Source organism: Lissotriton vulgaris, chromosome 5, assembly GCF_964263255.1.
Source record: "Lissotriton vulgaris chromosome 5, aLisVul1.2, whole genome shotgun sequence".
NCBI classification, from domain to species: Eukaryota; Metazoa; Chordata; class Amphibia; order Caudata; family Salamandridae; genus Lissotriton; species Lissotriton vulgaris.
The window spans coordinates 298,655,836-298,678,545 of NC_141693.1; the positions used below are offsets into that span (position 1 = coordinate 298,655,836).

At 48.5% G+C, this 22,710-nt stretch overlaps 1 protein-coding gene across 1 annotated transcript in view; it reads right to left on the reverse strand.

Moving 5' to 3' along the window:
- LOC147710760 (uncharacterized) overlaps positions 1 to 22,710 on the reverse strand; it is a 474,425-nt gene that overhangs the window by 17,956 nt on the left and 433,759 nt on the right. The window contains exon 13 of the mRNA XM_086921479.1: positions 17,494 to 17,565. Within this exon, the coding sequence (XP_086777605.1) occupies positions 17,494 to 17,565 (72 nt within the window). The remainder of the gene's footprint in view (positions 1 to 17,493; positions 17,566 to 22,710) is intronic.

The following is a 22,710-nucleotide window of genomic DNA, read 5'->3' on the forward strand; positions in this document are numbered from 1 at the left end:
CAATGTGAGAGAATGTTGCTGTAGCTTGCGTACCACTAATGGAATTAGTGGGAGAGATGAAAAAGCGTACGCAAATTTGTTTGACCAGTTCATTCATACCGCATTGCCTTTGGATAATGGGTGAGGGTATCTGGCGGCGAAGCTTGGGCATTTGGAGTTGTGTTTTGTAGCAAACAGCTCTATCTCTGGTTGACCCCACTTTTGAAAAAATGGCTGAAGAACTTGATGATGAAGTTCCCATTCATGTATCTGTTGTCTTTGACGACTTAACAGATCTGCAACTTGATTGTGAACTCCTGGTAGATGTTCTGCTAATAGAAAAATGTTCTGAGGAATGGCCCATCTCCATATGCTCTGTGCCAGCCGGGAGAGCTGTAGGGAGTGTGTTCCTCCTTGTTTTTGAATGTAATACATTGCTGTCATATTGTCCGTCTGGACTAGTACAGCTTTGTTTGATAGGTAATGCTGAAACGATTTTAGAGCTAGAAAAATCGCTAGCAACTCCAGATGGTTTATGTGGAGTAGTCTTTGTTGCATTGTCCATGTACCCTGCACTGTGTGATTTTGTAAATGCGCTCCCCATCCTGTGAGAGATGCGTCTGTGGTTAGTATCTGTGGAACAGGTTCTATAAACGTCCGGCCCTTGGAAAGGTTCTTGGTGTTCCACCATTGCAGAGAGCGATATGTCCGGTCGTCTACCACCACCAGATCTGTTATTTGTTGCTGAGCCTGATTCCACTGACTTGCCAAGCACTCTTGAATAGGGCGCATTCGTAGACTTGCATATGGCACTATGAAAATGCAAGATGCCATCATTCCTATTAGTTGCATAAACACTCGAGCTGGTAGTGAGTGTTGTGGCTGGAATCTTTTGATAAGATCCTGCATAGTTTGCATTCTTGCTGGGTTGGGGTACGCTATTGCTTTGGAGGTATCTATTGTAGCACCCAGATACTGCTGAGACAGGGATGGTTGGAGATGAGATTTTTTTTGCTTTACTTTGAATCCCAGTTTGTGTAGCAGACATATTGTTTGATGAGTGTGCTGTACACATTGGTTGTATGACTTGGATTTGATTAACCAATCGTCCAGATATGGGAAGACATGAATGTTGTCCCTTCTTAAATATACTGCTACTACTGCTAGACACTTTGTGAACACTCAAGGTGATGTAGTTACTCCGAAAGTGTTGACCTTCTAGAGTGAACCTTAGGTACTTTCTGTGCGATTCATGTATGGGGATGTGGAAGGAGGCGTCCTTGAGATCTAATGTGGCAAGTAAGTCTCCCTTCTTTAGCAACAGTAGAACCTGTTGTAGTGTGACCATATGAAAGTGGGCTGATCGTATGTAGAGGTTTAGGGGCCTTAGATCTAAAATAGGTCTGAGGGACCGGTCCTTTTTGGGTATGAGAAAGTATAAAGAATAAACTCCTGTGTTTTGATGTTCTTTTGGGACTGGTTCTATTGCATTCTTTTGCAGTAGAGATTCCACCACTTGTCTTAGCAATATGAGGTGTTCCTGTGACATAGGACGCTGTCAGGGTGGTATTGTTGGAGGAGTGCAAGTGAGCTCTAGACAATAACCTGACTGAATTATTTGTCTTACCCACCTGTCTGTGGTGATGAAGTTCCAGACAGGTAGGAACTGTTGTAACCTCCCCCGACAGGAGTGGAATGGTCTGGGGGAAGGAAGGGAAGTCACTGTTTGGGAGTAGAGGTGTTGCGATTGTTGTTTCCTCTACCTCTACCCTTATTGTTGTTTCCTCTATAACCTCCTCTATAATATCCTTTATTAGGCGTGGTTTGGTTGGGCGCTTTAAAAGAAGAGGAGGTATTGTCAGTTTGGAAACCCTTAGAGGCGCCCCTATATAAGGAGCGACGAAAGGAAGGTCTATGGGCTTGCGTTTGTAAAGCTCCCATAGATTTTGCCGTGTCTGTATCTTTTTTCATCTTTTCTAGTGCACTATCAACTGATGGACCGAAAAGATGTTCTTGGTCAAATGGCTGGTTTAAGCTACTGGCTTGTACTTCTGGTTTAAACCCAGAGATGAGTAACCATGCATGTCTACGCAACAATACCCCTGTGTTTATTTCTCTAGAAGCTGTGTCTGCTGTGTCTAGTGCACATCTTATGGAGGTATTTGTAATAACTTTGCCTTCCTGTATTAGGTCAGAAGCCCTGGTTTTGTATTGCTCTGGCAAATGTTCCATGAGTGACTAACTCATCATAATGAGCTCTATCATATCTTGCTAACAAAGCTTGAGCGTTAGCAATCCTCCAGACATTAGCAGCTTGTGAAATGGTGCGTTTTCCCGAAGCATCTAACAGCTTAGACTCTTTGTCAGGAGGTGGAGCATCTCCTGTTGTCTGCGAATTAGCTCTTTTTCTCGCATTTGACACTACTAGTGAGTCCAATGGCAACTGTCCTTTAATATATGCTGGATCAGTTGGTGCCGCTTTGTACTTCTTTTCTAGTCTGGGATTAATTACCCTTGCTCTGACTGGGTCTTACCACTCCACCAAGTATTGGAAGTGTGGTTGTGGTCTTATGTAATGACATTAAAGTGTCCATTAGGAAATCTTCTTCCATTGTATCTGTGTGAAGGTCTACCCCATGGACAGTGGCTGCTCTATGAATGAGCTGCATAAACCCAATAGTGTCATCTGGAGGAGATGGTCTAGCCGGGTATACATCATCTTGTGGCAGATCTGGTGCATCTGGTGCATTGTAATCTTCCCATGGGTTACCTGATGGCCCAGGAATATCATCTGGGTCATTAACACCTTGGCTGCTAATGGTTTTCCCCTCCTGTGCTGCGAGGCTTTGAAAGCCATTGTTCATGACGAGCTCAGCTCGTCATAAGCACAGCTCCACTGTGCCTCATGACGAGCTGAGCTCGTCATGAGCATGGAAGGGGTTAATGTAATCCATGTGATGTTCACTCTCTCTGTCCTGAGAGTAACTATCCACATCATCCTCATATTGTGGTATTAGACTATGTGTACTAGATGGTGAATGTACAGGAGAAATATCTACTGGTACTTCTTTTTCTGGTGAAGTTATCCTTATTGGTTAAGTTTGAGCATACTTTTTTAGAGGAACTGGTGGTGTTTTAGGATAGTCCATTTTCCTCTTTTCAGGCACAGAAGTGATATGTCCAGTCTTTGGATTAATATGAAGAGATTTTTGCTTTGGATCAGGCAAATCTTTTTTTGGCGCCAATTTATATGGTATGGGGCCGAAATGCTTAGGTTTAACAGTGTCTATTGTCTTTGGAGCAGATTTTGGTTTCGGTTCCTAAGACCTTTTGCTAGGATCCGTGCTCTTTGGATCCGGAGTTTTTGTTCCTGGAGTACGTTTCGACTCCTCTACCTTCGGAGCCGAAGTAGGTTACTGTACCGGAACCTTCTTCGGATCCACTTTTTTCAGAACCGGGTTAGTTTTTGGTTCGGTAGCTTTGGGAACCTCTTTCGGTGCCGAACTTGCTTTCGGTACCGAAGGATGCTTTGGTGCCGGTGTTAATTTTGGCTAAAGGACCTTCTGCTTTTCGGGACCGACAGACTGACTTGAGCCCGAGTCGACTGGAGGCTTTTTTGTATTCTTCACTGCCGTGCCAGAAGGCGGGGCGTCGGAAGGTTTTGGTCGGTGTGCACCTGGACCCGAAGGTGGAGGTGGAACCGAAGAGTGTCCCGGTATGGTGGGGTGAACAGGGTCGACGTCTGTACTCACGACCTGTTGACCAGCTGGAAGATCTTCATCTTCAGATTGATCCTCGACTCCAGAAGCTGAATCCTTTGCTTCGGAAAAGATGTCTTCGTGTTGTTGTTCTTCAGCGTCTACTTCAATTGGAGCCTCGTCTATGATGAGGTCTGGTGTCGATGAAGATGACTGCGCCATTACTCTTCGAGCTCGACGGTCCCGGATTGTTTTCTTGGGCCAGAACGAAGTGCAGGCCTCACAGTCTCGACTCTTGTGCTCTGGAGATAAGCAGAGCTTGCAAACCTCATGAAGATCTGTGTGAGGGAATTGTGTCCACACCGAGGGCACTTTTTGAAGGGTGTTCTTTCCATGAGCCAAAGGCCCAATGGTGCAGTTGGGCCCTACGGCCCCGACGAACGGTGGAATTGAGAAGTGAAGTCTCTATTCGACGCGGGTATCCGGAATCAATGTCGACGACGATGCCGATGGTATTTTGATTGATTTATGGATTCGAAAAGAGATCGGTAACGGGACCGAACGATGAACACATCCAAGCCCGATGGCGGAAAAAAACAATCTGAAGATGGAGTCGATGCCCATGCGCACTACGATCTAAGGTAGGAGTCATCCAACAGACAAAGACTCTTCCAAGACAACAACAAAGTGTAATCATCCGGCCCCACCACCAGATGGTGATCTAATGCAATAGTGTGTGGTCTGCAGCCCATATGCCTCGAACACTTGTTTTTCATAATTTCATGTTGGTAATTTGTGTTTGTAACAGACTTTCTCCACAAAGAGGGACAAAATATGCGCTGGCACGCGTTAGAGCCATATCTCCACCACTCTCTCTCCCGTTATGTGTGCCAGCCCGGGCCGAGACAGCTTCCCGGGCTGGTGACCGTCAGCCGCACCAGAGTACTTCAAAGGTCGGTGAAAGACCATTCAGTTGTTAACGAGGCTTCGCAGTGTTGTCACCCTTTTTTTTTTTTTTGATCAAGTGTATTTTATTGACAGTTGCATTCAAATAAAACAGTGCGGTAAACAGATAGACATAGCCGCAGTGCAATGCCGCTCCGAAACCCCACTACGACAACCAGAAGGCCGTTTTCGGAGCAAAGTTCCATGAGTCCGCACCAGAGGGCTGAAGTCCCGCATGGTGTGCCAACTGTCTTTCAAAAGCCCCCCCCCCCCACGCCCTGATCCCTCGGAACCTCCCTAACCCCAACTGCCCCAACCTGAGAACTGACCCCCACCCCCCTCCCCGTTCTGTCCGGTGCATAGTTCTATGTGCGTGTGTGGTGTACCAGCTTGTCCTCCTCGGAGTTTTCACGTCTCCTCTCTTGGCGACTTATGGAAGTCACTCTTTTTTTGAGCCCCTGCATCTCCATTCTGAGGGGAGCGGGGAGCCGTGCTTGAGTCTCGGCCCATGGGGCCAACATTCTCGGGGCTCTTGTCAGGAGCAGCTACACCTACTTAATGCATATGGAAATTCCACTTACAAATTTTATACACAGCAAACTTCACCAGAAAGTAGCTTTGGCAACTATTTTATTAAGGCATCACGTGCACTCTGGTGCTTGATTTAAACCGGTGACTAACGGAACACGGGGATGTTTAAAAGCATTTCAAATGCTGCAGCAGCACGTTTCCTTTGAGATTTGCAGCCAAAAGATTTAGGTGCACACAGAGCCCCTTTAAAGAATGTTTTTGATGGAAATGTAAACATGTATTTCAAATAAAAGCGCGCGCCTCGCACGGCAAGAAAAAAATGCATTTAGGACTTCCTGCAGCCAAATACTGAAACATGATAATCGGGTCTCGGTTATTAATACAGTAGCCCTTTCCACCAAAATCGACTACAAATGTCACTTGAGAACCCTTAATGAGCAACAGGATGCTGCCAGAGCCTTCAATCAACCTCCGCTTTCCTTAAAGTTCTTTCCCCTTTACAGACATGCCAACCCTCCCGATTCAGGCGTGAGACTACCGATTTCAAGGTTAGTCTCCCGCCTCCCGATTCCTCGGGGGTTTTAGCTGACAGGGTTTGGTATTGTGTAAGGTGCTAATTCTTCCTGCAATATTAAGAGTGGCGATGCAGGGGCTCTAGAAGGGGTGAAAAACCAACAAAGCGTCATTAACAAAGCAATGGTCTTTTAAAGACGTGTGAAGTACTGGGGCAGCTGTGTGCGCGCGGGGAAGGTGTTACAGCCCGGGCTGCCACACAGGAGGGGGAGGAGGAGTGCATGCACTGCAAGCAACCTGCCAGGCCAGTGCACAAAACTTGCATCACCCTCTCTCTGCCTGCCATTGCGCTCCGTGCATCTGAAAGTTTAAAAAAACACGTGCATTTACGTTTCAAATGTCCGATCCTGCAGCAGCCACTTTCAAAGCCGTTAACCCGATTCAATGCCCCATTCTCCCGATTTTTTTTTTTAATTCTCCCACTTTGCTCTTCTGAAATGTTGGCATGTATGCCTTTATCCTTTAGTAAGTCCACTTATTTTTAAATCCGACCTATGCAATGATTTGTGTAAATTCACTGGAAGACTGCCTGCCCATAGGAAGTTGTAAAAGTCACATACTTCACTATTCGTCGCTTCCCTCTGACCCCTGCGTCACCCCGTCCTCCCAAGATGAAAGGAAGTGGACATTTGTTTAGAGCTTGTAAATTCCGAACCAATTGGCCTGCGTCCCTGAATGTGAAAGGGGTTCGATAAGATCTGCTTGTAGACCTTTGCCTGGATTGAGCTGCGTTTTAATACCTCAATACAGGTCAGGGAGCCTCTTCTACTGCAAGCTGTCCCGGTGGCTCAGATCAAACCCGGGATAGCTAGATCAGAGTTATTTTAAAACAAAACAACAATAAAAACTTCCCAATCCACTTAGAAGGGCTCTCAAAGGCTCAATGTCCAGGTCTGGTGAGATGCCACCCTAATTACAGCAGATAAAGTGCAAGGGCAGCAGATGCTGTGTTTAGTAGTCAGATGACTGCATACCTTGTTTTATTTTTTTTACATGTAATAAATGTGCACGTGAATGCAAGCAGCAGCTTTCTCTGAATATTCTAATTAACAGCACTCTCGTGCCTCTGAGAGGTGGATGTGCATATACATGATACACAGCGGGGCCTATCTAAAAGGCATTTTGGAGCACATACAATAGGACTCCATTAATTCTCTTTTACATATGATCACATGCTTCTGTGAATTGGCTTCTATCATCTAAAATGAGAACCATCAGGGAATATGCGTATAGAATATCCTAGAATAGAAAGGACTGTGTCGAATAGGAGCTGCGACTAATAGGAAGTTACATGTTCTGGGGCAGATGAGTGCATACCAGAGTATTCCTTACTGTACTTACAACCACAACCAACCACACAACCACACACACAACCACAATCAATCAATCAATCATGAAATTTTTATAGCGCGCTACTGACCCGTAAGGTCTCAAGGCGCTGGAGGAGGGGGGGGTCGCTACTGCTCGAACAGCCAGGTCTTGAGTAATTTCCTGAAGGAGAGGTGATCCTGGGTCAGCCGTAGTGAGTGGGGAGGGAGTTCCATGTCTTGGCTGCCAGGAAGGAGAAGGTTCTTCCTCCGATGGTGGAATTCCGAATTCTTGGGACAGAGGCGAGGGCGAGGCTGGCAGATCGGAGTTGGCGGGTGGGTGTGTAGAAGGTGAGGCTGCTGTTGAGGTAATTCGGGCCCAAGTCGTGGAGAGCCTTGTGTGCGTGGGTGAGGAGTCTGAACGTGATCTTCTTGTTGACGGGGAGCCAGTGCAGGTCTTTCAGGTGGGCGGAGATGTGGCTGCGGCGCGGGATGTCCAGGATGAGTCGTGCTTAGGCGTTCTGGATGCGCTGGAGTCTTTTCTGGAGTTTGGCCGTGGTTCCAGAGTAGAGGGTGTTTCCATAGTTCAGACGGCTGGTGACGAGGGCCTGGGTGACCGTCTTCCTGGTTTCGGTGGGGATCCATCGGAAGATCTTTTGGAGCATGCGCAGGGTGTTGAAGCAGGATGATGAAACTACATTCACTTGCTTGGTCATCGCGAGGGAGGAGTCCAGGATGACGCCCAGGTTGCGTGCGTGTTCCGTTGGTTTGGGTGCGCTGCCCAGGGCAGGCAGCCACCAGGAGTCGTCCCAGGCGGAGAGCGATGATCCCAGGATGAGGACTTCCGTCTTGTTTGAGTTCAGTTTCAGGCAGCTGTTCATCCATTCGGCGACGTCTTTCATCCCTTCGTGCAGGCTGGTTCTGGCGGTGGCGGGGTCGTTGGTGAGGGAGAGGATCAGCTGGGTGGCGTAGGAGAGGATGTTGAGGTTGTGTTTGTGTGCGATGGCTGCGAGAGGGCTCATGTAGACGTTGAAGAGGGTTGGGCTGAGTGATGAACCTTATGGTACGTCGCAGATGACTTTGGTGGCCTCGGATCTGAACGGGGGGAGGCGGACTCTCTGGGTTCTTCCAGCGAGGAACGAGATGGTCCACTCCAGTGCCTTCTCTTGGACTCCGATGTTGCTGAGGCGCTGCACTAGGGTGTGGTGGCAGACAGTGTCGAACGCTGCGGAGAGGTCCAGGAGGATGAGGGCCGCTGTTGAGCAGGGATCTGATGTCGTCAGTGGCTGCGATGAGGGCAGTCTCGGTGCTGTGGTTGGCTCGGAAACCAGACTGCGAGGGGTCGAGGAATCCGTTTGTCTCGAGGAAGGCGGCAAGCTGTCTGTTGACGGTCTTCTCGATGACTTTGGCGGAAAAAGGGAGGAGCGAGATGGAGCGGTAGTTCTTGAGGTCGTGGGGTCTGCTGTTGGTTTCTTCAGGAGGGCGCTGAGCTCGGCGTGCTTCCAGATCTCTGGGAAGGTGGCGGTGTTGAAGGAGGTGTTGATGATGTCCCGGAGTTGGGGTGCGATGATGGAGTCGGCTTTGTTGAAGACATGGTGGGGGCAGGGGTCGGTTGGTGATCCGGAGTGGATGGTGTTCATCGTGCGGGTGGTGTCTTCGGTGCTGATCAGGGTCCAGGCGCAGAGGGTGGTGGTGGGGGGCGTTGGTTCGGTGGTTGGGTGCGTGGTAGGTGCGCCGAAGCTGTTGTGTATATCGGCGATCTTGCGGTGGAAGAAAGAGGCGAGTGAGTCGCAGAGGTCTTGTGAGGGGTGATGTCGTTGTTTCCGGCGCTGGGGTTTGAGAGCTCTTTGTCGATGCTGAAGAGTTCCTTGCTGTTGTGGGCGGTGTTGTCCAGCCGTTCTGTGAATGCTGTCTTCTTGGTGGTGTGGATCAGCTGGTGGTGTTTGCGGGTGGCGTGCTTGAGGGCAGTGATGTTGTCTGTGGTTTGGTCGTGACGCCAGGCTTTTTCGAGGGTGCAGCAGTTCTTCTTGGAGTTCTTGAGTTCGTCGGTGAACCAGGAGGTTTTCTTGCTACCGGGTCTGCTGGGAGGGTTCTTCAGTGGTGCGAGGTCATTTGCGCAGTTGGTGAGCCACTGTGTGAGGTTGCTGGCTGCTTCGTTAGGGTCCGTTGTGCTGGCGGGAGGGTTCTGGCGGAGGGAGGTGGTGAGCTGCTCGGTGGTGATCTTGCTCCAGCTCCTGCGAGGAATCGGTTGTGGGTGGTGGTGGGTCGTTGTTCTTCTGAAGCTGAAGTGGATGCAGCTGTGGTCAGTCCAGTGGAGTCCGGTGGAGTGGCTGAAGGAGATGTGCTTGCTGGAGGAGAAGACGGGGTCAAGCGTGTAGCCGGCGTAGTGGGTGGGGGTGTTCACCAGTTGCTGGAGTCCAAGGTTGGCGAGGTTGTCCAGCAGGGTGGTGGTGTTGCTGTCCTTGTTGTTCTCCAGGTGGAAGTTCTGGTCCCCTAGCAGGATGTAGTCAGCGGAGGGGAGGGCGTGCGGGCTGATGAAGTCTGCAATGTCTTAGCTGAATTGTGTCCGTGGTCCCGGGGGTCTGTAGATGAGGGTGCCTCTGAGGGTGGTCTTGGGATCGGTGTGTATCTGGAAGTGGAGTTGTTCAGCGGCGGTGAAGGTGTCGTTGGGGTTGGTCGTGATGTGGATGGTGTTCTTGTGTACGATGGCGATGCCTCCTCCAGTCTGGTTTACACGGTCCTTCCGGGTGACCTTGTATCCGTCCGGAATGGCTATGGCGATGTCAGGTGCTGAGGAAGCGTTCATCCAGGTTTTTGTGAGGAAGGAGATGTCCGGTGATGTAGTGTCGAGCAGGTTCCAGAGTTCGACGGCGTGCCTGTGGACAGAGCGGGTGTTGAGTAGGATGCACTTGAGGTGGTTGCTGCTGGTGCTCGGCTTGTCGGGTGCGGTACAGGTCCGGAGGCAGGTGAATTTGCAGGCTTGGCAGGTGAAGGGTCCGTGGGTGTGTTTCGGGTTGGCTTGGTAGTAGGCGGCGTTCTGGCCGGCGTGGAGTGCGTGGAGGGTGGCGGCGTTGTAGGTCCGTCGGGAGGGTTGGCGACGTCGGGGGCCAGGGGTCCTGGCGCTGGGTGCGGGCCAGGCGCAGACAGGCTTAGACGGGCTTGCCTTTGGCGCACAATCGGCGCGCGCGCTGCGCGGACGCGCGGGGACCATTTAAGGCCAAGTGGGAGGGAGGAGCAGCTGGGAGGCGGGAGCCAATGGGGTTGACAGAGGCGAAAAGGGGTGGGGCCGTGAGGGAGCAGCGGCGGGAAGCGGGGGGGTCACACTAGGGGAACAGTGAAAGAATACAAGGCGCAAAATCCTAATTACAAAAAAGAAGCACTAAACATTAATCACAGTGGAAAACAGAATAATGACAGCTGGGCACAGAGAGGTAAAAGCGGGAAAGAAACGGGCAGAAATAGCGAGCAGCAGCGAGGGGGACCGGAGGTCAGGGATGGACCTGTGGCGCTGGGGGAGATCCGCACCTACAGCTTGAGGGTCGTGCGGCGTGGGGGTGTCCTGGAACAGGTCACACTCGCCTACGCCGCGCGGGGACCATTTAAGGCCAAGTGGGAGGGAGGAGCAGCTGGGAGGCGGGAGCGGGGGGCCAATGGGGTTGACAGAGATGAAAAGGGGTGGGGCCGCGAGGGAGCAGCGGCGGGAAGCGGGGGGTGGAGGTCACACTAGGGGAACAGTGAAAGAATACAAGGCGCAAAATCCTAATTACAAAAAAGAAGCACTAAACATTAATCACAGTGGAAAACAGAATAATGACAGCTGGGCACAGAGGGGTAAAAGCGGGAAAGAAACGGGCGCAAATAGCGAGCAGCAGCGAGGGGGCCCCTGAGGTCAGGGATGGACCTGTGGCGCTGGGGGAGATCCGCACCTACAGCTTGAGGGCCGTGCGGCGTGGGGGTGTCATCACACACCACACCCACACCCACAACCACACCCAACCATAACACACAAAACCACAAACAACCACACAACCACACACCACACACACAACCACAGACACAACACACAAAACCACAAACACAACACACACAACCAAACGCACACAACCAAACACACACAACCAAACACACACAACCACAACCACACAACCACACACACACACAAGCACACACACAACCCACCCAACCACACACACACAACCACAAACACACCCACAAGCTCACACACCACACACAAAACCACAAAGACACACACAACCACACACGCAACCACACATACAACCACACACACACAAAAAAACACACACACAAAAAACACTTACAACCACATACACAGACACACACAACCACACATAAAACAACACACACAACCACACACACAACCACACCGTCAGTGCACACTTTCACCAGGCACAGACACCATCAGTTGTCAGTGCACGCTTTCACCGGGCACAATCACCACCAGCCGCCAGTGCACGCTTTCACCAGGCACACACACACCACCAGCCATCAGTGCACCCTTTCACCAGGCACACACCACCAGCCGTCAGTGCACGCTTTCACCAAGCACATACACCACCATCAGTCAGTGTACGCTTTCACCAGGGGCACACACCACCAGCCGGCAATGCACACTTCCACCAGGCACACACACCACCAGCCATCAGTGCACAATTTCTATAGGCACACACAACACCAGCCATCAATGCACACATCAATTGTTAACGCATCCACAATTAATTATTGTAGCAATCGCAGTATGGCGCACTTTACTTTTAAACATATTCATCTAAAGCGCAGCATGCCACCATTGCTACAAAAATAAATACACATTTTTTTGGCCTACAATTTATAGACTTTTGTTGCAATTGGTGTTGCAATATTTAGCAATGCCAATAGCTCAAACTTAATTAATGCGAGACCTATTGCATTGCAAATGCTTGTTTAAAGGTGTCTTGAAACGGGTCTCTATTGGGCTGTGTTTTGTGCCCAGGCACAGGTAGTCCGTTTGTTTCCGGACTGCAGTGACAGTCATCGATGTGTGCCTGCTCACACTGCTCACTTCTCACTAGTGGAGAAGTTACGGCATGACGTCATGCCAGGTGAGCCTTGTAGGGGAAGAGAAAACCTTTAAAGAGTCATTTTCTCTCTGGATTTCCCTCCTCTTTTTGAAACTCAGTGAAACTCAGGAGCAGTAACATTGCCCTGGTGTTCCCAGGTCTTTAAGTGGAAGCTTTTTCAATATTATATACTAGTCATAGTTGCTGATTAGTTAGCTTACGCAACTAACAACCATTGACAAAGTCAATAGTCCTGACTTGTAGGTATGATGTTACTTGTTGTAGCATATATCTGCATGCAAAGACAGAAACACCTTTGAGAGAACCCCCAGTTTTTTCATCCCACTTACAGCTCTGGCTCAGGATCAGGAGAGAGCCAAATGTGGCTTCGCCCGGGGCGCTGTATGAGGAGACGGCGCCCCGTCACCTCAGACAGCGCCCTGCCCACATCACGTTCACATGATGTGGGCAGGGGATTCAACTGTGCCAGCTTGAGCACTCCCCTGTATCCGTTTGTCTCCTGGGAATGGTATTCCGAGGCAAGATTTCGGTACAACAGAGTTGAGCTGCCCGGTTCCGTCATAATGTGGTTCCCGTGGCATGGTCAGGCTTAGGCTAGAGTGATGTCAGCTGATTCGTTAGGAAAGAGCATGCCCCCGACATTCTCGGCTCAAAGACCTCTCCTCTTCCAAAAATTCAGTCAGCCTAAGTCATCTTCCCTTCTTTATAATATGAGCACAGGCCAGACCTAACCCCTCACAATGAGGTGTCCCTGGAGGGCTCCAGCTGTGCCAGCCTGTCTATTATTAAGAATGAACACCCTCGAGCAACATATCGCTCTGAACATCCAAGTCCTAGTTCAGGAACGTACTCTCTGTAAGGGTGCTCCACCTAGTGGCACAAAGAGAGCACAGCTATATAGGAACAATAACTCAAATTTGTATTCATATATAGAGCCCTGCTTGCTATCACATTATTGCAGCCTCGTAGCGCTGTAAATAACAGACGCAATAGCTCTGTGATGAGGAAGTCTGTATTTCAAGCTTGCAGTTCTCCTGAGGCACGGTCACCTCCTAAAAAGAAGAAAAACGACGACTGTGTCCAGGGCTTTAAGGAGGATGAAAAACCTGGGGAGTTGGGGGGTGGGTTGGGGGGATTGAAGGGGGCATGGTCGATGTAATTAAGGGCATGGCTTACAAGCACGTAAAGTAAAAATCTCTGCTCCAGACTGGTATGTTGATGCTTCTGTCACTGCATCCAGGTATAAAAAATAATAAGTTACATTGTACCTACAACAAGCCACGACTACTGGCTTTCTCAAGGTTTGTTAGTTGCATAAGATAAATAAGCAACAACTGTGGCTTTGTTGTTTAGAATATTGAAAATGCTTCAGTTCTGAAATGATGAGACTGAAAGACCTTTAACCCCTTCGCCGCTGGCGGGATTCCCCCGCTGTGTTGGGGGGCGGGGCGTACAGCGCCCCCATGCTCATGACGAGGCCGTGTCTCATGACGAGCTGAGCTCGCCATGACCGCGCCCGTTCCAATGGAACGTTCAGCACAGCAGGGGAATCAGCCCAGCGTGCGAGTGTTCCACGGAACGGGCGCGGTCATGACAAGCTCAGCTCGTCATGAGCACCGGAGCGCCGTGGCTCATGACGAGCTCGTCATGAGCGTCCAAGAGGATAAGGAGCAGGGCTTTGAGTGGGAAAAAAACCTGGGGGTGGTCTAAAAGGGGCGTGGCAACCCTCTTAAAGGGGTGTGGCCTATCCAAGTAGGGACATTGTCTAAATCAAGATAACTAGCATTGTGTGCTGAGGGAAATCCCCTCCTATTATCCTACTTTCTGAAAACACTCTCTTTAATGGATTTCCCTTCATCCTACAACGTGGCTCACTTAGCATGACGTCACCACTTCTCAGTAGTGAGAAAAATGAGCATGCACACATCGATGTTGAAAATGCTTCCGTTCTGAAATTGAGACTTAAAGACCTATAAGGAGCAGGGTTTTGAGTGGGAAAAAAACCTGGGGGGGGGGGGGGTCTAAAAGGGGCGGGGCAAACCTCTTAAAGGGGTGTGGCCTATCCAAGTAGGGGCGTGGTCTACATCAAGATAACTAGCATTGTGTGCTTAAGGAAATCCCCTCCAAATCCTACCTTCTGAAAACACTCTTTAAAGGATTTCACTTCCCCTACAACGCGGCTCACCTGGCATGACGTCTCCACTTCTCAGTAGTGAGTGATGTGCCTGCTCTCACTGCAGTCCAGTTTAAAAAAAAAAAAACGGACTACCTTTGCAAGGCTCAAAAATAGAGCCCGATAGAGACCCATTTCCAGGCCCCCTGAAAATAACTGCCGGTGCTCAGACCTGGCTCACTTAAAGTCCTGATAAGGAGCATCTTTGAAGTTACATCACAGGCAGTGAAGGAAGGTGCTGCTGCAGAGTTAAGAGCTTTTTTTCACCCTGAGGGAGAGGGTAAAATGGAGGGCCTGATAGGGATCCATCTCCGCACCTGTTTTTTTAGACGTGCTGGTGCTGAGCACCAACAGGACCCTGCCCACTGACTTAAAGCCCTGACTGTGTCCTCGGAAACATTTAACTTTAGCCCTCTGAAACATTTTTAATAAGACAAAAAAATCTCAAAAGGTTACTCTTCGGAAGCGCAGCCAGATGCTATTTTTCTCTGTAGCTTACTTAGCCCCTCTTTCTGGTAGGACGCAGCACCCCCCAAGATTGCTCTTCGCACAGGATCTCTAACTTCATAGCCACGAGCGACACAACATGCTTCTCGCACCGTTTGCCGCTTTAAACACATCTCATCGACTGATCCCCGCCCCTCACTCAGCATTGCCTTAGGATGGTTTCTTCCTTTTTTTTCTCTTTCTTTCTCTCTCTCTCTCTCTCTCTCTCTCTCTCTCTCTCTCTCTCTCTCTCTCCCTTTCAGCCGCCTTCTCTTTGACCCAGTCATTGCCCACCGCACTCCTCCTTGGTACCCCCAAAGATCTGTCCTGAGCCGCTTTCTGCACCACTTCCTATGGTGCACATCTTCCTTTCCTTTAATCACTCACCTGCAAACTCCAAACGTAAATCTCTGTTTGATTTCCCCTCCAACTCCGCGAGCCTGCACTTTCATGCTCAGTACATGTAATAATGAGATTCTATAGTCCAACCAACTAAATACCTTGTTACCATCCGCATAATGTGCAGGGTGGTCATTGTTGGCTATTCAGGATGGAATAAAGAGAACTTTGTTTTTTTATGCACACTGGGCACTGAGCTAATACCAGGGAGATGTGGCCTAATAGCCAGAGCTACCCATTTTGGAACCGGGGAACCAGGTTCGAGTCTTAGCCTCGGCTCAACATCCTGTGATTTTGGGCAAATCACTTAATCTCCCGTACCAAAAAAAAACTAAAAAGATTGAATGGGTCCTTGTGTAATGTAACTGGTACACGTGTAAAGCGCCCCAATACCTTCTTTTCCAGTTTGTGCTTTATAAAACTGCAAAATATAAATAAATCAATACTGTAAATCTGTATTGCTGATTCTTCTAGTTGTTCTCTTATACCACCCCCTCATATTTACACCTGAGTTACCTACCCCTTCATACACAGATTCCAATAAAAGTAAATATTTCATGTTACGCCAAACACGCCCTCAATATGAATTGCCCATGAAACTCCCATATCGAGGTGATATCTCGGTTTAGATTTTATCAGATGCAACAATTGGCGCATCTGGGATGAGGGTATGTGTTTATTTGATTATTTTTATACAGTGTGGACTATTACCCCACAAGGGGTGTCAAATCGCTTTACAAGTACACCAGAGATTATACCACATTTCTTTTCTTAGTCACAGAGGCGAATGTATGAGTGGCAAACTATACACATTGGTGTGCGTGGGGGCCTCGGGTCACAGTTAAGTATTATTCCAAGAGCATGTTCATTGTTCGAAGAGTAATATAGTTTTCCTTATTCCGGGAGGACCATGGGCCACAAAGCTTTTGAGGACCACTAAAGTATATTAGTTACATTACAGATAGATAGGTGGGTCTGTGTATTAAAGTGTGATCGGTTCCAGTTTGTGACCAAGTGCTTTTATAAGTGATTCATCCTGGTTGTTTATTGTGGGACAATGAGGTTCTTAGGTCTCAGACCATGAGTGTGCCATTCTAGTGTTAGGAGGCCATCTTGTTCCAGTGGAACTTGAGGTCAGTGGGTCTTCGGTTTCTGTTTGTGCCAATTTTGCACTAGGGGTCATTTGATCAGTGGGGTTTCCATGTGCACGGGGGATCCAGGATAGGATCTTAAATATAAAATTCAACTTTAGGAGAAAAGGAGCGTGTAAAAGTCCATCAATGCTTTTTTTCTACACAATTCAAAGACTAGCATTCATTCCACAACTCTTTCCAGTCCACATTCAGCAAATAATCACTTGAGAGTCTTGTGTTTTCTTAATACGAATCCAAATTTTATTCAATCAATGCTTTCCATTAGAAGCAATCCACGCAGCTCAACCAACGCGTTTCGTCCCTACGGACATCATCAGGGCTCAATATCCACTTTAAATCCGAAGATTCAGATCATTCTTCAACTATGTTTGCCAAGGTGCAGCACATTTCATGTTAGTGTCTGATCTCCTTCTCTCTTTGAACTCGTGCTGTACGTCCTTAGAACGAGTCCCTCAAGATCTCCTGACTGCCGCTCATTCGTTATCCATCTTATTAATAAGCATTGACTAGATGGATAACAGATGAGCAACAGTCAGGAGGTATTGAGGGACTCGTTTTAAGGACATACAGCATGAGTTCAAAGAGAGAAGTAAAGCAGACACTAACATGAAATGTGCTGCACATTGGCAAACATAGTTGAAGCATAATCTGAATCTTCGGATTTAATGTGGATCTTGAGCCCTGATGATGTCCGTAGGGACGAAACGCGTTGGTTGGGCTGTGTGGATTGCTTCCGATGGAAAGCACAGATTGAATAAAATTTGGATTCGTATTAAGAAATACAAGACTCCCAAGTGATTATTTGTTGAATGTGGACTGGAAAGAGTTATGGAATTAATACACTGGAGTCCATTACAGAAACGCTCATAGTTGACAGTCACAAATGAAGCATTTGAGAGAAATAAATGACCAATTCCGCCCTAACTACTAGATGTCTCAGTGGGGACATCATGCAAAACTATAATAGACTGTTGGTGCAAAATTAGGCATTGCCCTAAAAAATCACAACGAGTAACATTTGTCCGACAGTGGACTTGACAGGGCCTGATCACCTGTGAGATGCTTCAGTGACTTCTGTGTTGAGCCTGTCTTTGCTGCTAGCTCAGGATGCTGGCTTGTAGCTGCCGCTATACCAAAACCCCGAAATCTACACACAATCTTATATCCTACCATGTCCTGCTCCTGGTCCTCCTGGTACTCGTCATTGGCATCTTCTCCCCCTTTACTCCGCCCTCTGGTTTCCTGAAAAACATATCAAAAGTTAAAAAGGGCTATTAACACCATTTGGAGAAAAAAATCCAGAAAAATAAACCTGCTTAAAGTGCTTAGTTAGCAAAGTTGACTATACAACAACAGAATAAGCTGCACAGTTAACATTCTAGGCACCATCCTAAAATATTTTCATATCTGCAGCCAGGGCCGGTTCTAGGATTTTCGGGGCCCTGGGCAAAAGGGAATGCACGAGGCAGCTGAAATTTACATAAGGGACACCTTCTATCAGGGAAGCTGCTTTGTGCAGACTCCACCTGGGCCGCAGTTCCTTCTCTCAGCCACCCTCAAGCACCTCTTAGACAGCCCATTTCAGACTGAAGGTGTGAGAATTGCTTGGGGGCTGAGAGTTAACCTGTGTGGGCTAAAGTGCTGACAATGGGCGTCCTGCGGAGTCTCTGAATGGCAGCCGGAGAGGTGTCCCACTCCCGTAGGCCTTCTCACACCATCCCTTAGAGGCCCTAGGAGGGGGATCCCCACGAGCCCAATTGTAAAGAGACGCATTTCCTTAACTTTGATCAGCAGGGGGACGCAAGGACTGGTGGGGTGTTGCCATTGTGCGGAGCTCCATCCTGGTAGGCAGTGTGAGGCCCAGGGCAGCTGCCCACTCTGCCCATGCCTAGCGCTGTCCCTGTCTGCAGCAACAGCTCAGTTGGCTGTGTCCAAGGCTGCAGTGGAAACCTTCCCTGGTAGCTTTCTAATTTTTAGTGGGTCTCGCTTGATTGGCGCAGAAGAGCTTGACCAGTTGGCTGTATCCTACGCTGCACAAAAAACTGGTTACTTTTCTGCAACAACAGTTTTGCAGTTTGAAAGTCTTGCAGATTCATAAATGCATACAATGTGCATTTTTCTACCATAAAGTGGCTGGATCCCTAATCTTTTATGAAAAAACAAAGTCTTCTTTTGGTTGTCGATCATAGGTGGAGCTAGTATTGCTCACTATGCTGACTGCACCTCACTTGGCTGCATCATAAGATGCAGTGATAGCTCTGCCGGTGGTACTGTACGCTACAGTCCCTGCTCTGTTGGCTGTATCCTAAGCTGCAGGGGCAGTGCTGGTGGTTGTTTCTTAAGCCCCAGTGCAATATGTGCTCAATATAGACAAGACTGAAAGAGTATGTTAGCTAGTTGTATCCTACACCAAAATGATAGGTCAGCTGATTGAATCCTAGCTTGAAGATGGAGCTATATTGGCTGTACCCTACACTGATAGGGTAGCTAGGTAGACTGTACTATAGGATGGAAGAGTACCTCGGTTGGCTGTACCTACACTGAAAGGGTAGCTCAGTATAAAGTATACTAGGATGACAGAGTAACTCTGTTGGCTGGATCATATGCTAAAGGGCTAGCTCTGTTGGCTGTCCCCCACACTGAAAGGCTAGTAGATAGACTGAAGTCTTGGAAGGAGTGGTGTGGCTCACTGGTTAGAGGCGGCAGACCCGGAAGCAGAGAACGGCCCGGGACCAGGGTTCAATTCCCGACGCGGCAAGGTCGTGGACCAGGGTCAGCGGACTCGATAATTCTCACCTTGGTGCCTACTCTAACCAGGGATCACACTCGGCAACTCTGGGCATTAGCTTGCCTCATCTCTACAACGGCCCCCCACATTCGCCGGGGATGCCTGGTTTCACCTTGGAGATACCCAGTAGGGACCATCTCACAGGGATAGCCAGGATGGGTTCCCCAGCGGTCTACAGCGTCACGACGCCTCAGGGCAGCAGTGCGCTTTACAAGACACATACATTTACATTTACAAGAAAGAGTAGCTCAGTTGGCTGTATCATATGCTACAAGGGGCGCTCTCTTGGCCGTACCATACACGGAAAGGGTAGCTAGGCTCCGTCCAAATTCCCTGCTTCCATTACTGGCCAAAGTACTAGAAAGTATCATCAACAAGCAATTGAGCAGTTATCTGGAAACCAACTCAATCCTGGACCCCTCACAATCGGCTTTTCGCCCGGGTTTCAGTACAGAGACAGCCACATTAGCCGTGACAGGTTCCCTCAGGCTAACAATAGATGCAGGCGGATCAGCTATATTGATCCTTCTGGACCTCTCCGCGGCCTTTGATACCATCTCCCACACAAGGCTCGCGGAGAGGTTAACCTTATTTGGCATTCATGGAGTAGCCCTGAAATGGCTGCAGAACTTCATGTCTGACAGAACCCAAACAGTCATCTTGGACTCATTTCAATCAGGAAAAATGCAGCTGGACAAGGGTGTACCCCAGGGCTCCTGTCTGATTCCAACCCTTTTTAATATTTATATGGCTCCACTGGCAAAAGTAATAGAACATCTGAGCTTCGAAACAATATCCTACGCTGATGACACCCAGCTGCTGTTTACCATCGGGCCTGATCCAAAAGCTGACAAATCTCGTTTCTCCAAGGGTATATTGGCAATTTCCAACTGGATGACTGACAACTGTCTCCAGCTGAACCTAGGAAAAACTGAAGTCATGCTACTGGGAAAAGTATCATCGACCTGGTCAAATGACTGGTGGCCCTCACAGCTGGGCATCGCCCCGTGCCCAAGCATAGTGTCAAAAATCTTGGAGTAAAATTGGATCAATCGCTAACAATGAAGGATCATGTAGCAGCCTCAACGAGTTCCTTCTACTACAGCTTACGATTACTTTGTAAAATCCTCCCTTACATGCCGACTGCTCACCGCAGAACCCTGGTCCAAGCAATGGTGATCAGCCGCTTAGACTATGGAAACGCCTTGCTGGCAGAAGTGGGTGTGATCTTACTAAATAAATTATAGGTCATTCAAAACACTGCTGCCAGAATGATCCCAAACATGCCTGCAGGCTCTCCCTCTGAACATCAGCTAAAGGAACTGCATTGGCTGTCGGTAAAAAAAAGATCCTTTTTAAAAATTTGCTGCCTGTCGTACAATGCTCTAAATGGTCGAGGCCCTCACTATTTACAAAAGAAACTGAGAAAACACATTCCAGGCCGAAATCTGAGATCAGGCTCTCAAAAACTGTTAGATTCCGCACATTCGTTTGAACCGCACGGGAGGCAAAGCTTTTTTCGTATCTACCTCCTAAGTACTGGAACAGCTTGCCAATGGCCTTGCGGGATACTTCGACCGACGGATCCTTTAGGAAACATCTAAAGGCTTTCTTGTATTAAAATTCTACAGTTTAGGCCCCCGCTACTAGAGAAGTTTCTCTAGGCAGCGCTGAGATGCCCCAGAGTGAGTCGAGCGCTATAAAAGAGCAACTAACATAACAACTAACATAACATAGGTAGACTGTATCCTAGGATGACAGAGTAGCTCAGTTGGTTGTATCATATGTTACAAGGGGAACTCTGTTGGATGCATCCTACACTGAAAGGATAGCTATGTAGATTGTATTATAGGATTAAAGAGTAGCTCAGTTGGCGTTATCTGATGGTAAAGTGAAAGCTCTGTTGACTGTACCCTACACTGAAAGGTTAGTAGGTAGACTGTAGTCTTGGGTGAAAGAGTAGCTCAGTTTGCTGTATCATATGCTACAAGGAGAACTCGGTTGGTTGTACCCTACACTGAAAGGGTAGCTAGGTAGATTGTATTATAGGATTAAAGAGTAGCTCAGTTGGCTTTATCTGATGCTGAAGGGGTAGCTCAGCCGATGTATGCTAGGCTTGTGCTATAATTCAATTGGCGGTACAAAAGGGGTGGTAATGGACGGAGCATCTGAACCAATCAAACACTCACACCCAGTCAAAAGATCTGGGTTTAATCCATCACCGTATAATTCAATTGGCTGCACCCTACACTGAAAGAGCTTTAGACTGCATCCCTAGATGAAAAGTGGATCAGTTGCCTGTATCTTACAACAGAATTATAGCTCAGTTGGTTGTACCCTATGCTGAAACGGAAGCTCAGTTGTCTGTACCCCAGGATTTGGAGGCTGCATAGTTGCCTGTACACTAAGAAGCAGACAAAGGAGTGCAGGCTGCAATTTAAGCCACAGAAGGAGTTGTATACTCAATGCCAAACTCCAGGCGCCGGTCAATGATTTGCAGTTTTACCCTCTGGCTCTGAATAAAACAAGAATAGGCACAGAGTTGTGTACAAACAGTATTAGCATCCTGCCAGCGACGTGACATGAAATACAAAGACTGCATTATATACTCAAGATATTAATCTATGCACTACGCTGCTTCGACCCGCAGTATTCTTGGCTTCTTTATTCTACAATTTCACGAGAGAAATGAGAGGCATCATAAGACGTGTTAACCCATCGGTAGCATTGCTGGAGGCCATGGATCAATATGTGTAATGTACTTTTGTTCTCTTTAGCCACATACATATGGATAAACGCGCTGGCTGCTCTATTGGAAAGCGCTGCGGGGCCTCAGCTGACCTACAAAGCAGGAGAGATAATGTATCTGTATAATGATGCTGAGAAAGAGAAGGGAGGGCACAAAGGAAGAGAGGAGGAAGAAAGAGGCTGAAGTAATTAGAGCAGAAAGATGGAGGGGGACAGAGTGGGAGTATGAAAGTTAAAGACACATTCAGAGAAACATATATAGACACAATTATTGAAAGGAGAGATGAATAAAAGTGATTGATGGGAAGAGATCCAGATTGCTTTAAAATTAACTATTTAAAGGGTAAAAGGATGCGCACCTGCATTGCACAGCCTGCCATGAGGGGAACGGCTGCCCATTCTAAGTCCTGCTGAAAGGGCGAAAGCTCCTGACCATCGGGTCTGCCGTGAGGGGAACGGCGCGAGACACAGCATCAGGATTACATATCCCAGCACTCCCTAATTAGGAGCTCTCTGTTGGCATCATCAGCAGGCGCCTCTTGCTTATTTCAACTCCTTCCGCCTCACGCAGTGCGGGACGCACACCTACATTGCACCGCCTGCCGTGAGGGGAACGGCTGCCCATTCTAAGTCCTGCTGAAAGGGCGAAGGCTCCTGACCATCGGGTCTGCCGTGAGGGGAACGGCGTGAGACAGCATCGGGACTACATATCCCAGCACTCCCTGCTTAGGCGCTCTCTGTTGGCATTATCGGCAGGCTCCTCTTGCTTATTTCAACTCCTGCCACTTCCCGCAGCGCGGGACGCGCGCGGGCAGCGCACGGGCAAAGGGCGGGCCCGTCCTTGCCCGTCA